Genomic DNA, 16836 nt, shown 5'->3' on the forward strand with positions numbered 1-16836 from the left:
ATATATATATATATTCCTCCTGGACGAGTCGTAGAATTAACGCATTGTGCACGTAAGACACGCACGACTCAGCTACTGCAGTATGCAATACAATACTGCCATTCATGTTTCGTATTGGAAAAAGTTCATCTAAACAATTTTATCAGACAAATGTCATAAATGTGAATTCTTGGGGAGCTGATACTCGCTCAGCTGGTCAAGATGCTGTGTAGTCTGGCAGAAGTGTACCGACGTCTCGGGGGAAAAAAAAGTAATGTTACCATTTTCAGGGCCGAACATTAAGCCACAAAAGCAGGAAATAAGATGCATGTAATCAGACAAACAAAAGTGAAACCACATATTTCTCGTTTGCTTATTAGGCTTACAATTCCAAGCTGAAAATGGAGGCAGAACGTTCCTTCGAAAAGTCGGTATACTTCCACTAAACTGCATATTCCATCAGCTCTTTCATAAATCGATATGTAAGGACGAAGTCGAATTCACATTGTGACTTACGGTCAGTCAGTCAGTCAGTCAGTCAGTAAGTCTTGGTGTCGAGCCCCATCTGGAACCCATGACCAGATATTTATTACTGTTTGACAGTTACGGTCTTGTTTCTGTGGGGCGCCATGTCTGACGAGAAGACTGGTCTGTCTTTTGTATATGCTACTGGCCCTTGCCAGCGCAGTCTTTCTCGGGTTCGAGTCCCTTAGTTCTCGCGACCATATTTTACTGTCTCAGATTTGAGACTTCCCTTTTCGTCGCCTCCTACGACTCGCCTACGTAAGGACGCTCTCATTATCGATATTATATAGGGTCAGATGACAGGATGATTAATGAATGCGCAGTAGTTGGTCCAGTAAGAATTTGGAAAGAAAATCAAATTACTCGTTTGGAACTCACTGAAATATCAGTTTTTCCCTTCCATATGAACTGACTTGGGATCGAACCCAGGTAGGCACAGTGGGAATCCGGTGACCAACGACCTCTGTTATGGCATGACCTGTCAACTGTCCGTCAGCAAGACGGCAAGATCGGATACGCCTCTGTCTCTGACCGAATGAATGTGAAGAATTTGAACTGCAGGAACTTAGAAAAGAACTCGCGTGTTTAGTGCACTTTTAGTTGGTACTGGCAAGGAAACATGAAAGAGATAAACAATGAAAATACATTTCTAAAGAATCCGTAATATTCTGCTTTTTTATGTATAGATGATCTATTTAGTGGTTCCTTCGTGCATTAATTCACCACAACCTGAATTCGACACCAAAATATTTTTAGATGAGTTTCTAAATTATATGGTACCCTGATATTAAACTAATATCATTACAAAATAATTGCTTAATTTGTTACGCAGTATTAGTATTAAAGTTGATGCAAATTACTGCAGCGAGTTTATGGGTTTTCGCTGTGACCAAATTGAATTACAGTGTCGTTCTAGTTGAATAGCTTTTCACATTTCGTAAGAATCAGCCAGAATAGCGGAGGGATCGGAGTTTGAGTCCCGATAGGATCAGGAATTTTCTCCTCTCCACGTCGTCCATACCGGTTCTGGGGCCACACAGCCTCCTATCTAATGGATACAGGGTGCTTGTTCCCCGGGGGTAAAGCGGGCCTGGGCGTGAAGCTGACCACTCACTAACTTGTGCCGAAGTCAAGAAAATGTGATTCTATACTTTTACTTCCTCATACGCCTTCTTGCGTAGTGCGTAATTAGTTAAGCACAAGGACAATTTAACCTTACCTGCATATCAAAAAGTTTCTGAAAATCGTGTGCTCATTTCTGCACGGGAATATCAGTAATACACAGTTCATTCGAGTACAGATACACTGAGTGGCATCCATGAAGCTAACTTGCAAATTTCGCGCTTCACTATCACTTATGAAGTCACGAATGTGGAACCACGTTTATAGAATATATGCTGTCAGTCACACAGAGGTGAATACTCTCACATGACATGAACAATGACTCATTTTTCGAAAGGTATTCGAGTTGATAAGGACGTTGGATAGCGTAGTCGGTATAGCGACTAGGCTGGACAAACGAGGGGTCGGAGTTCGAACCTTAGTAGGGTCAAGAATGTTCTCCTCTCCACTTCGGTCAGACCGACAATCGGGTTCACTCAACTTCCTATCCAATGGGTACCGGGGCCTCTTTCCCCGGGAAGTAAAGAGGCAGGGGCGTGATGCTGACCACTCACCTCCAGCTAGTGCCGAGGTCAAGAAAATGTGGTTCTATATTTTTACTCCCCCATACGCCTTCACGGCGTAGTGCTTAATTGGTTCGGCACAGGGACAACCAATTTAATTTGAACGTAACACGAATAGTTTATCAATAGCTGGGAATTCGCCCACGACAGACGATCATTTCTGTTAGATAACGAACTCCGTGTGCTCCCGCAGTGCCCACTGCTCTGAAACTGCGAGAATTTATGTACATGAACACGCTCACGGAAGTATGCGGGGTTCCCTTTCCTGGAGCATTGCGAGGCACTTCGAGCACTTTAATACACTTGAGAAAATTGTAACATAACAGGTACCTATGAGATTTCATTTGTTTCTAGGCAGTTAGTGAGGCAGTCTGCTGATTATCACAACTTGCTGCGAAACGTCGGTTAACCGAAAGAAAGAATTGACAGCAAGGCAGAGGCAGGCATTGGTAAATCACGGCAACAGTTGTAATCTTGTTTAGTTTCGTCAGGGGAAGAAGCTTAAATATATTGACTGAATAATAATGAAACCTACTGACGTGAATATAATATAGAAAAATCTATCCCTGTAACAAGCCGTGGATGCCATAGGGTTGTGAGATGTCGAGGCTCACAAATTTTCTAGAAAATCGGCTCACAGATGGCGGTGTGATTGTCAGCCTTAGGCGAAGACCGCCCTTTGCCCCCAGGAAGATTTCTGGTACACATTTCTCTTAGAGGCTGGAAGGATAAGATCAATTGAAGAATCCAATGACCTCATCGGGAATCGAACCCGCGACTTTCCGGCTTGCAGCGTAGTGCCTCAACCAACTACGCTACTGCGTGTCCCTGGATATAACATAATATAATTTCGGCTCAACACAGAAATGAAGTTATGCAGAGAGATTTTAATTTTAAACAACTTTTCTGTGAAGACTAGAACTCACAAGAATTTCAGCCTGAAAAAAATTTCATACCAAATGTTTTTCTCTTCGCTGACAAAAATATTCGCAGATATTTTAATTTTAACGATAAACAATTCTGCTTCGTGCGTTTACTGAATTTCTAAAAAAAAAAAAAAAAGCAATATGATAAATTTTCGTGCTGGAGTTTAGACATGGCCCATCTTTGTTAAGGACGTCTGCTCCTCTGTAACTGAAAACTAAAAATCTACAATAGAACAAGAGCCAAAATGAGAGGTACAGACAGACTGTATATACAGTCTGACAGTAATAAATGGGGGTAAATTTACTTATATGCGGGTCTAATGCATGCAATGTCTTCGCTCGCTCGGAAGCCGGGACCCTGGGTTCGAATCCTAATCGGGGAATGGATGTTTACTGTTTGTGTGTGTATATGTGCGGTTTTCTGTGTTTGCGTACAGGTAGAGGCCTTGCGACGGGCTGATCACCAGCCCAAAGGATGTCTTAAGATCTAGTAAACCGAAGTGAAACGGAGAGTTTCATTGAGGTAGACCAAGACCCAAATTGGGGCTGTAGCGCCCAAAGGAAAAACGAAGTTACTTATATAGTATACAGAATTGTAGGATTGTCGAGGGTGAGCAAAATGCCAGGTTGTATTGGAGGTTGTCAGTAAAGCCTTAAAAGTTCATTTCATGCAAAAGAATACTAACACGCATATTTCTAAGGCTCAGGAAGGAAAACAAACGAGTAAAGCTAGAGAAGGGCATAAATTAATATCATTTAAATCGAATTCAAACGACCGGCGTTAGTACCGAATGACAGAACAACAGACTCACTGAGGGCCTTACTGATCGAATGTCTCATGCCTCAAATGAATAAATTATTTCATGTATGGAACTAAACACAGAAATAATAACATAAATTCTTCGGCTCTATATTGCTAAAAACAGATTTTATTTATTGCATCAAAACGAAATGTTTCCAAGCAAAAGCATCATACTATAATGGAACAGATTTCATGACGATTATATTAAATCACTGTAGAGACGGCATTTAAGTAAACAAAAAATTCCGTGACTTGTAGTCCGCAAGCCAACTATACCGACCGAGCGACCGTCGCTTGTCGGCAAAGTTAGTGCCAACTTTTGCAAATAGAGGTTATCGCATGGTCGGCGCAACGGATCCCCACGGCCGTTAATCTCGGTTTTCTAGACCGGAGCCGTTATTTCCTTGAAATAGCTCCTCAAATATCCTCAGGGGGCTGAGTGGACCCCGTTCCAGAACCACTACTTCCCAGAAAAATCTGGTAACGTAGGCAATCGAACCCGGGACCTCTGGATCTGTAGGCAGGAACTGACCACTAGGCCATAGAGGCGGTCCCATTTACGTAAACTTTGACGAAAATTAAAACACTCAGATTCCACTACTAAATGAATCTTAAATTCCGTTGATCAGTCATACAGTAAAAAGAAAATAACTGATTGAACTAAATGTCATTTTAAGCCTATCTATTTATGGCTCAACAGTCCTTGGGGACCTTGGCCGCTTTGTAAGTTTCTTAATTAATACATAGTCGGTAGGACCCCTTGGACGGGAATAAGCCCGCTATGTACACACAGAACAACACAAACACAGGATAAAGGCACAGCCATCCATGTCTTGAGTGGAATTCGAACCCACGATCCCAGCGTTCGAGGAGGCGAAGACGGTTCATGCCTTAGACAACGAGGCCGCTAGGTCAAAATGCAATTTATAATGCTGAAGACATTTGTCTTGGCTAATTAAGATTACAACGCACGCAGCCACAAAAGAAGGACACATCACAAGACACAGTATACACAAAATATAGGAAGAACGACTCCCATAGTGGAAGAATAATATAATACGCGAATTTGAAATAATATGTATAAGATGATAAATCTTAACAAATTTTAATATATATAAATTTTATTATAGTACATGAAGAATATACATTTTTAATCATTTTATAAACGACACATGATGGCGAGCAGTGCAATAGTTTAACGTAAATAACACACCTGAGGATGGCACAGTGATGCCGAAACATGTAGTGAAGTGACATGTGAGATTGTGTGCACTAGAACACGGTCAATACATACATATCTTGGACGATAATTAAGGTCATTCCATTCGCTCCCACCACTGATCTGTAAGGCTACCCTTATTAGTTTTTTTATTGGTAGTGGGGTGGGACTAAGTCCCTTGTACTGCGGCCACTTCTGGCCTATTGTACCAACCCCAGATGATAGGTGAGGGTGATTGTGGAGCAACTGGTGGAATGAAGATTTGCAGGGAAAACCGCAGTACTCGGAGAAAACCTACCCCAGTGCCACTTTGTCCACCACAAATCCCACTTGACCAGACCCGGGATCGAACCCGGGCCGCCGCAGTGGAAAGCCAGCGACTAACTGCTTGAGCTATGGCGCGGCCCCAAGCCTACCCCGCATCTTCCAACATACTTGCAGGTTGAGTCTAACAGTGAAGAAATAAAAGTGCAAGGGCGGTTGACCTTGATCGGCCAAAATAAATGTTACCTATATAGTTCAGAATATACATAAGCCAGATAAGAGTTTCAATGTTTCGCCATTTTATAAGTATTATTGTTTCACGTTGATTATATGCAGGAGGCACGCGATAGCGTAGTTGGTTGAGGCACGACGCTACAAGCCGGAAGGCTGCGGATTCGATTACCGATGAGGTCAATAAATCTTTCAACTAATCTAATCCTTTCAGCTGCACTATGGCCCTGTGATCGACTAAACCTATAACAGAAATGAGTACCAGGAATGTTCTTGGACGTAACGGGCGGCCGGCGCATAAGGCTGACAACTTCACCGCTATCTGTATGCCGATTGCCTAGAAAATGTGGGATCCTCGACGTCTCACAACCCTATGGGCTTTCATGACCTGTAAGAAGGATACATTTTCTTCTTATATACATATGTAACATTTACTAAGCATTATTATTTTAGGCACGTTAGACCTTTTCAGCAATTAGCCCCCATTTCAATTAACCAAAATATCCCCTTGGGCCCAAAAAGAACTTAAGAGCCCATGGTTACCGTACATACTTCCGTGCTGAGGGAGTGAAATCATTTTGTTTATATGTTTGGATGGCAGTGTACAATCTCCGCCCATGGAAAACATACGTAGTTATAAGATACTTTGTTCTTGACATGGATAGGATTAACAGGTTAGCTAATCAATGCTTTGCAATTTGATGTGTATATGCGAAACTTAGCAAATATTCGCTACTCGTGGCTCAGTTTTTCAAAGTGCAGACGTGTGATGTGTTGTTGCTAATTCTGCTAGCTACGTGCCCGGCGAGTTGTGTCTACCGCTCTGGGAAAAGCAATCTCTTCAGCAGAACGTGCTTCAGCAATAATATCTATCTTCAGAAAACTCAGTAACTTTTTCCTTTCATTTTTAACAGCTGTTTAGGCACACTGTTCATCTTCGGGAACAGAACAAGGAAACATCTATACAAACCCCTGCAAATTCATATCAGATATACTCGATTTGTTTATTTATGAACGAATTATATCTGTAAAATTGATTTTTGAATTTAACAGGTGAGGAAATTTATAAAACACAGATACGTTTACATAAATTGCATAATCATTCTGCGTACCTATTTCCTGCCTTCCCTCCTCTACAGTTTAGTTACTAGATCTTGTATGGCATAATACAAGAAGTGATTTATGTCTATGGCTGTTTCGTCGCTAGGTAACCATAATTACTGAATGTATGAATTGACATTTTGAGGGCGTAAGCCTTATGCCGCATCAACGCAGTAAATAACGGAGATGATATGTGATGTTATAATATTCCCTTTTTAGAACCTCATTGTAGTAATAGGTAAGGTTAGTTTTGCGTTTGTTTTCTTCTCTGCACTAACTTCCACGTGTCAGTTAAGAGTTGTCAAATTCCTGGCTTTGGATTACATTATTTATGAAGTTTATTATTAAAGGTTATTATTAGACCATATTTTGATAGATAGGAGATAGCATTCAAGTTTACTTGATGTCCTATCATTCAGGGCAGACGATTGTAATACTGACCACTACCTGGTGGTGGAAAATGTTAGGGAAAGACTGGCAGGGAGCAAACAAACAATACATAGAGTTCATATGGAGAGGTTCAATCTCAAGAAATTAAATGAGGTTGAGGGTAAAGAGGAGTATTGTATTGAAATTTCAAATAGGTTCACGGCTTTGGAAAACTTGGAAACTGAGAGGATATTAGTAAAGCCTGGGAAACTATTTGAGAGAATATAAAAATGTCTGCCAAAGAGAGTCTAGGTTATTATGAACCGAAGAAGCATAAGCCATGGTTCGATGAAAGATGCTGAGAATTATTAATTCAAAGAAAGCCGGCCAAATTGCAATGGTTACAGGATCCAAGCGAGTTAAATGGGGAAAATCTGAACAATATAAGACGTGAAACCAGCGGGCATTTCAGGAACAGAAAGAGGGAATATCTGAAAGAAAAAAATCGATGAACTTGCAATGAACAGTAAGAACAAGAACATTAGAGACCTGTATAGAGGAATAAATGACTTTATGAGGGGTTACCAGCCTAGTAGTAACTTAGTGAAGGATGAGAATGGTGATCTGCTTGCAGATTCCCACAACATTTTGAATAGGCGGAGGAACTACTTCTCTCAGTTATTGAATGTACAGTGGGTCAGTGATGTTAGGCAGACATAAATCGATACAGCTGAGCCGTTAATACCTGAACCTAGCTGTTTTGAGTTTGAAAGTGCTATTGCAAAATTGAAACGGTCTAAATCGCCAGGTAGTGATCAAATTCCGGCAGAACTTGTTCAAGCAGGAGGCGAAATATTACCTTCTAAGATCCACAATCTAATTACTTCAATTTGGCATAAGGAAAAATTGCCTGATCAGTGGAAGGAATCTATTATTGTACTGGTTCTCAAGAAGGGTGATAAATATGACTGTAGTAATTATCGAGGGATATCACTGCTATCAACTTCATACAAAATTTTATCCAATATTCTTCTTTCGAGGTTAAGTCCATATATAAATGAAATTATTGGGGATCATCAAAGTGGGTTTCGACGTAACACACCAACTACAGATCAGATCTTTTGCATTCGTCAGATATTGGAGAAAAAATGGGAGTACGATGAGACAGTACATCAGCTATTCATAGACTTCAAAAAAGCCTATGATTCGGCAAGGAGGGAAGTATTGTACAATATTCTAATAGACTTTGGGATACCCATGAAACTAGTTAGGTTGACTAAAATGTGTTTAAACGAAACTCATAGTAAAGTCCGTATAGGTAAACATTTGTCTGATAAATTTCCTCTCCAGAATGGTCTAAAACAAGGAGTTGCTTTATCGCCTTCAACTTTGCTTTAGAATATGCCATTAGGAAGATCCAGGAAAAACAGGTTGGACTGAAATTAAACGGGACACATCAGCTGTTTACCTATGCCGATGATGTGAATCTACTGGGTGATAATGTAGATACCATAAAGAAAAACACACAAACTTAAATTGACGCAAGTAAAGAGGTTGGTCTAGAAGCAAACACAGAGAAAACTAAGTATTGTTGCCGTCTCGTCATCAAAATGCAGGGCAAAATCATGACATATAGATAGGAAACAGATGTTTTGATAATGTGGCACAGTTCAGATATTTTGGTACAACGATAACTGATCGAAACCTGATTGAGGAGGAAATTAAGAGGCAATCGAACTCGGGTAATGCTTGCTATCATTCAGTCTAGAACCTTTTGTCTTCTCGTCTGCTATCCAAAAACTTAAAAATCAGAACATACAAAACTATAATTTTGCCTGTGGTTCTGTATGGGTGTGTAACTTGGTCTCTGACACTAAGGGAGGAACATAGACTAAGGGTGTTTGAGAACAGGATGTTGAGACTATTCGGACCAGAGAGAGATGAAGTGACAGGAGGTTGGAGAAAACTGCATAATGTGGAGCTTCATAACTTGTGCTCTTCTCCAAGTATAATTGGAATGATAAAGTCAAGGAGGGTGAGGTGGGCAGGCCATGTAGCACGAATGGGGGGGGGACGAGGAATGCGTATAGGATATGGTTGGGAAAGCCAGAAGAAAAGAGACCACAGGGAAGGTACAATATTAAGATGGAACTTAGATAGCATAGGGACCAGGGGAGGGCTCTTGTGAACACGGTAATGAACCTTCGGGTTCCTTAAAATGTTGGGAAATTCTTGAGTAGCTGCAGAATTGGCGGCTCCTGCAGAAGGGCTCAGATCCATGAGTAAGTAAGTAAGTATTATAGCGGCCTCCGTAGTCTAGAGGTAACGTTCCCACCTCATGGCTCGTAGTACGCGGGTTCAAATACCCGGCGGAGGTAGTCGAATTTTTAAGGGCGGAAAAATTCAAGGAACAAGTCCTCCGGGAGGGACTTTAAGCCGTGGGTCCCGTGTCGTAGCTTTACGGCACGTAAAAGAATCTCATATCTCCAAAGGAGGTCACTGAGCCAAATTTACGGGCGTTTCCCGCCCAACAGCAGTCTCTAATACCTCTGGTAGATGGGGGAAGCATTATAGATACCTCTCAGCTAGTAGAGCCGGTCTCGCTGGCTGGGCGGGACTGATGGTAAGCACCAGTATCGGTAGGATATAGAGACTGGTAGAAATCATAGAGGGAAGCACAATGGACCAATACAGTCCAATACAATAAAGTGCATGGGGAAACCCACCCTCTCCAATAACTAACTAAGTAAATATTATTAAAGGTGAAAGTAGAAGATTTATCTCATAAATATGCAGTTGCAGGCAGTAATAATTTAAAAAAATGATATGGGAATAAGCAATTTCATTATTGTAGCATATTTCAGGACGCGTGAACCTTCACGTGTTTTCAAAGAAAGTTACCTCTGGACACGGCGAAGTTCAAAATGCAGTGAGTATCAAAATTATGGAAGTTTCAGAGTTACTGACTGAAAGATATTCCTTTTCATACGAAGCGTGATAATAACAACACACTAAACTTAACATTCGGATTTCTGAAATGTAGGTAGGATCATTCTGCTTTCACACTGACTTTACCAGCAAACTAATCGTGAAGACGAGATAAAGGAGTGTCAGATGTCAACAGAACAAAAACTATAATAGAAACATTAACAAAAATTACATCAACATACTGAAACACATGGCAAAGAGCATAACTGGTATTTTCTTTATGCGAATAAAGAGCTGCAAGGCTGCTGAATACTTCGATATTAAACAGTAAAAATAAAGACGCTGAGGTTACACAGGAAGTCAGAAGAAGTGAGAAGTTAGTTACTTCGCCTACCATTTTTAACAAATCCATTGTCATTGTATTTAACTCTCACAACATTTATTCGCCAAGATTTTCCGTTTAGAAACCAATGTGGGATTTACTTTTAGCTTACCTTATCGGAAGTACTAATCAAAATGCACTGCTGTCACATACTTTATCTTGGACAGCGAATGCAGGAGGAAGTAGGAGACACCGAAAGATAAAGTTAGAGACGTATTTTTGTTTTGCATTCAGTTTTCTATTGTATTTCAGCTATGCATTCCTCTCATTATGTAAATTAGTATTAGATTCAAATTTCTGGCAAGGAAATGGGACATTCTTACATTATTGATTTAATAATAATAATTATTATTATTATTATTATTATTATTATTATAATTATTGAAAAAATTAGGGAATTATGGAATATGTGCTGAAACCTGTTTTAGTGTTCAATATTGGTGCCTCATATTCTACATATCCGGAGTTCGAACCCAAAGAAAAGCTATCATATACAGTTATGTGGTTCCTCCGATTACTACCTCTTTCCTGAACTTCGGATCCCATAGTTGCCCCCAAGTCAATTTAATTTATGAAACACGACACGAGAAATTTAGGCTGGCAGATCCTAATGATTAACAGCAATGCATTTCTGCTGAAGTGATTTCTTTTCCCATTCTCAGCTTGTTTTGGAGGTAGAGAAGCCATCATACTGTGCTCTAGAAGTAGGGGCGATGTTGCCGTCGGAGGGCCATGGCTGCTCCTTCGGGAAGGCATGGGGGAGAAGGGGCTCCCGAACTCGTTCTGGAGTAACCCACACAGGACAAGAGGGAGGGCCGTGGCTTCTCCCATACGGATCAAGGTGGCGTTCGTAGATCCGCGTCGAGAAGGAGCTGGTCCGGCTTGTAAATCGGCAGTGCTGCCCCCGGTGGCGGTACTGCTGTTGTTCGCTAGCAGGCCGGCTACTCGTGTGGGAGGGTAAAGGAAATTAGACAAGTGTTTTCAAAATATGACGCAGCTGAGTTGTGTTCAGTATTGGTTCAAATCTGTGATCAAACGCTGAAAAGTCAAGTTTAAGAATTCCAGAAGAGAATTAAACATCACGTAAATTTTAATCATGGTAATTCCTTCCGACAGTTTTTACAGTTATTATATATTATACCTTATAAACATCAAAATATTTTAGGGTCAGAATTGTTCAGGAAATGAGCATGTTGCATCACCTGTTGGGATTGAGGTTGTAGTCAAAATTATTCACTAGATAACCAGTCCAAATATTATTAATATTTCATCTTGTGTAAGTATACAAAAATTATTGCAGTTGATCCGAATTTTCGGTCTTTTCCAGAAGTAAGCCGCTTATTACTCGAACATTTCATTACTTATCTGTGTCCCAGTTACGACTAATCTATTCCCTGTGTGCCTCCTTTTCTAGATGCTCACAGTATTTCACAACTCATATTTCTCTTTGTGAAAAAGTATTGTGACATGTCGAGGCCCCCACATTTTATAGACAATCGGCTCATAGATGGCTGTGAGGTTGTCAGGGTTCGATTCCCAATGAGGTCACTGGATTTTTCAATTAGCCCAATCCTTCTAGCCGCACTATGACCCTGAGGTCAACTCAGCCTCTAACAGAAATGAGTACAAGCAATCTTCCGGGGGGTTAAGGGCGGCCGGTCAAAGAGTAAGGCTGACAACCTTGCCGCCATCTGTGAGCCGATGTCTAGAAAATGTGGAAGCTTCGACGTCTCACAACTGTATGGATCTCCACGGCCTCTTTCTCTTTTCTCCGTATTAGGAAACCGAGATGACAGAAGAGCGACGACAAAACAGATTTATCTCCTTGCCCTTCATATAAATTACTTCAAAATATATCATTGTGCTTACATAAAAACAACGTATTTTCCTTTCAAAACCGTACCTAAAAACAGAAGAGGACTGGCGTATGCAAGCCTATTGAGGACAATGGAGCGTACTTCCGAATACACTTCGTGAACACTCACGTTTATTTTTAGTGACAGAAAGTGCAATATTTTCTATTTGGTTATGGTTTTAAATGGATCGCCCCTGGACGCTAACTCCTGACTATCTCATTGGTTTTTACGCGTCTCCTACTCGCAGTCTAATCCTAAATCTAAAGCTCTTCTAAATAATCTTTCTTTTTTATTAAAATTATGACAGCTGACGACAGATAGACTACTGGTGGCAGGCTTACCCTAGTACCACATGAGAACAGCGCACTAAGTTTTCACAATCTCAGGCATTATCAATAGATTTTACTGTACAGAGATATATTTTAATACTCCTGCCAACCTGATGTTCAGATTTGCATTCAATATGAATTAAGTGCTAATAATAACTTTCTCAGATTTTATTCTTCAAAAGCATCACAGAGCGGTGAATATGCTGAGTAGTATTCTGGTTTTTGACTGGACTTTATCTTACATTTACTGGATTTGAAACAAACTCGCCTATGAAAACAAAAGACATTAAACAACTGATGACCTGGACTTGTATTAAGGGCTGTACATTTCGCATAAACACCCAGCGTCACAATATGAAATCTGAAATATCAAAAACATGTTAATTAAAATTTCACTTGCGTATCAACTATGGTGTAAATACAATTCATAAAAATCTTAAACTGATGAAAATAAGAAATTTGTGACCGAATTCAACTCTTACTTTAATAAACATTTTTGTCTACGATTACATTCCTATTTGCATAATGAAAGATAACTGACCGTCCGATCTGGTAATTCAGGCCCTTAAAATTTACGACGAAATTTTTCAAAATGGCACCTCTTCAACTATGAGAACTCTTTTGCTACGTTTCATAAAACTGTCTTATTAATTATGAATCTCTGTCCTATAGCCGAGCTGAAATCATTTTTTCGAAAAAGTTCTATTGGATTTAAGTATCATATTATCATCTAATTTCTCGCGCAGACCGAAATCTTAATTTAGTATAATCTTCACATTTCCACAAAATATTGTGACAAGTAATAAATTCGTTTTCCAGAAAAATGAAGTTTAATTAAAAAACATATATAATAAACGTGTCCGACGGCCGGTTTTGGATGCTGCTGACAAAGTTAAACAATTAACTATCTGCGATATCCTTTGGGAAGGGTGAATAGCAGAAATTGAAAAGAAGTAATCTGTCTTCTTCAACCATCTTTCACACTGGTATATAATTTCTAGGCAATAATATGAAAATAAAAACTTGTATTCATTCTGATATTATATTGAAGAAACTTAAAAAGAACTATATTAGATTGGGTACTACACACACCTATTAACCATGCTAAATGTTATATTGAGAATCCAAAAATAAAAATTTCACAACAGACGATGCCGGAACCACACAACCAACAATCACCCATGCCACTAATGATTCTTAAATCGAATGTTCGTCTGCAGTGAACTTACCATCCGAGTTTTTCTTGGAGATCGCTGTCTCTGTGACCGAGTCCTCACTATGACTCGCGTTCAGCGGTCTGTGACTGTTAGCGCCACCTGCGTTACACCAGCGTATGAACAGTGGCGTGCAGAATCAGACTAGTATCAGTGGCGTGCAGCGTATAAGCTTGTTGTGTCTCTTTTCAAGAAATTATTCTAACTATGACATCCATACCAGTAGCATTCACCTAAGAGTTGGTGTTCTCTGGTTTCAAAATGACGGCCAGAAAACTTTACTGTTGTGGCTCATTTAAAATTGTTTTAAACCAACTCACCGGACGAAGTCAATTATGATAATGTAGTGTATCAGAACAGGCTGGTAATGTTTCGCCACAAAACAATCTAAAATTTGTAGTATAGTATTTATACTTAAAATTTCTTTTATATTTTTTAATCTTAAAGTTGCATAAAACTTTAAATTGATATTGAATTATATATAAATAGCAGAAATGTTTATATCGATATCGAATAGAAGTTTAGAGAGTGCTGAAATACCAAATACAATTAAACTCTAACATTGCATATTTTCTTCATTGCTATTACAGTTGTGTTCTACTAAAATATAAATTAGAATATGTAGGTTACTTGAAGGTTACTTTATCAGATTCAAATTAATAAGAGTAATGTTATGCTACCAAGAAATTACGCGATATATCGAATGATGAATTGATGTCATGTAATTTCGACAGCATACTGTCCTACTGCTCTATACATTCACTTCCATCTTTGATGCAACTCTGTTAATAATCTCTCCTTAATTTTAAATAACATTAAAATCACAATAGATTGCTACATGTTTCGGCCTTACTTGACCATTCTCAGTGGAAACATACGTTGTAGGGGGCACATAGTAATAACAACAATAACAACACCATTCCGATATTCACAGTGATAAATAAAACAACAACAAAAAACACGGACGCCGCAAGAAGGAAATAGTACGGAAAATGAAAAAGCGTTAGGTTCTCAAAGATATGTATTTTAGTGTGAACGACGGAAATTCAATAGCGTCGAAATATTTGACTCAAGAACTACTGTAGTGTGGCGGTTTCGAAAAATAAACATTTGCCTGAGGATGACCAAGTAAGGCCGAAACATGTTAGCAGTTGATTGTGATTTTAATGTTATTTAAATGAAGGAGAGATTGTGGACAGCGTTGCATTAAAGACGGAAGTGAATGTGCAGAGTGATACATCAATGCAACAGGGTGCTGAAATACAATATTACTATCGTACTGATACTAAGTAACATACTCAAGAATTCTGTTATTATTGTATGTAAATATGTTTCTTATTTTAAAAGGCAACACAAACATATTTTAACACGTTACTGAATTAATGTCATTTAACACTAAATATAATTCCGAATATGTCATGGATTTAGTATAGTAAAATATTTTATAATGGCGTTTATATTCCTCGTGCCAAAAATATGCTTAATTTAAGGTTAGAGATAAGAGATTCTTTTAATGTAATAATATTACGCCTGTGAGATCCATTGTTGCCTTATTATTTACGAAATATTATCACACATCTGAAAGTTTTGTCATGAATAGGTTTAGATATTTTTTTATTCTCCAGTTGTGTGTCTTTTTTATTGCTAGTGGGGTGGGACTAAGTCCCTTGTACTGCGGCCACTTCTGGCCTATTGTACCAGCCCCAGATGATAGGTGAGGGTGATTGTGGAGCAATTGGTGGAATGAAGATTGGCACGGGAAACCGAAGTACTCGGAGAAAACCTGCCCCAGCGCCACTTTGTCCAGCAAAAATCCCACTTGACCAGACCCCGGGATCGAACCCGGACCGCCGCAGTGGGAAGCCAGCGACTAACCGCTTGAACTACGGCGCGGCCCTCCAGTTATGTGTTAGTGTCGTTACATTTGTAGTATCACCGTTAAGTTGTAGGGGACTATATCACCATATAAGACAGAAGAATACAAATAGGCGTGAATATAGTAACGTGGTTCATTTCAGCGGATTGTGTAATTATGAATCGCGGCTTATGACATAACAGCAACAAACTCAATTACATTAAATAAATACCTTACACTTTTATAAATTATCATTTATATTTTAATTCTGTGTTTCAATGGAGAGCTAAAATATATCTGATCATATTACTGCATTTTACACGTACATCGAAACTAGAGGGTCTCGATACCAACAGCGTAGCTGTGTGTGTGTGTGTGTGTGTGTGTGTGTGTATGTATGTATGTATTTATATAATATGTTATCAGTTCCAAAACAATGTTCCATGTAACGTCCACATTCTTCGTGGGGACATACATGGTACGGTGTATATGTTTCTCTAATTCCGGATTTCAGTTCAAGAAATTCATTCTGTATTAACATCAGAAACCTGAAAAGCATCCTGTCGAAATTCTATCTTTTAATGTGACATTATGAATCAAGAGTGTGATTCAAGAATTTTCAATGCTTGATTGTTTATAGATCACAATATGTAAACAAATAGACACCGCCTCGAAGAGTTCTGTATTTCGTATCTCCGGTAACTGTCTGCCTAAGCATGCATTTCCACGGAAAAACCTCCAGTTCCGCAGTAACCTCTATGCCTAGTCGAGTGTTTCCATGGAAATGCATATACAATATAATAGTCCCATGGAAAACCGTTGTCATGGGAACATGCTCTGTTAATACTCATTGCCTAGGAAATAAACTTTGACCTGACTCAACTATTCTTGCTTTCAGGCGTCACGTCACATTGCTCTCTCCTTAGGCTGTTGCCTGGAACAACCTAACAGTGTATCACCTTTCTTTCTTTTCTAGGCCTGTACTTGCAACGTCTGCAGTCGTTCTCGCCGTCCTATCTGTGACTCTTCTTCTTCTTGTGCTGTTCGTTATCTTTTCTTAAGATATTCGTTCTACCACCGCTCCTGCTTTAAATGCGTTCGTCCCGAGCGGCACTCTGATAAGATTACGGTCTGTCCAGATGCATCATCATCATCATCATCATCATCATCA

At 39.5% G+C, this 16836-nt stretch overlaps 1 protein-coding gene across 1 annotated transcript in view; it reads right to left on the reverse strand.

The window, feature by feature from the left end:
• The window catches only part of LOC111874363 (potassium voltage-gated channel subfamily KQT member 4), a 1139978-nt gene that overhangs the window by 61165 nt on the left and 1061977 nt on the right, over nucleotides 1-16836 (reverse strand). Inside the window, exon 12 of the mRNA XM_033755418.1 lies at nucleotides 13826-13912. Within this exon, the coding sequence (XP_033611309.1) occupies nucleotides 13826-13912 (87 nt within the window). The remainder of the gene's footprint in view (nucleotides 1-13825; nucleotides 13913-16836) is intronic.

Source organism: Cryptotermes secundus, unplaced genomic scaffold, assembly GCF_002891405.2.
Source record: "Cryptotermes secundus unplaced genomic scaffold, Csec_1.0 scaffold49, whole genome shotgun sequence".
NCBI classification, from domain to species: Eukaryota; Metazoa; Arthropoda; class Insecta; order Blattodea; family Kalotermitidae; genus Cryptotermes; species Cryptotermes secundus.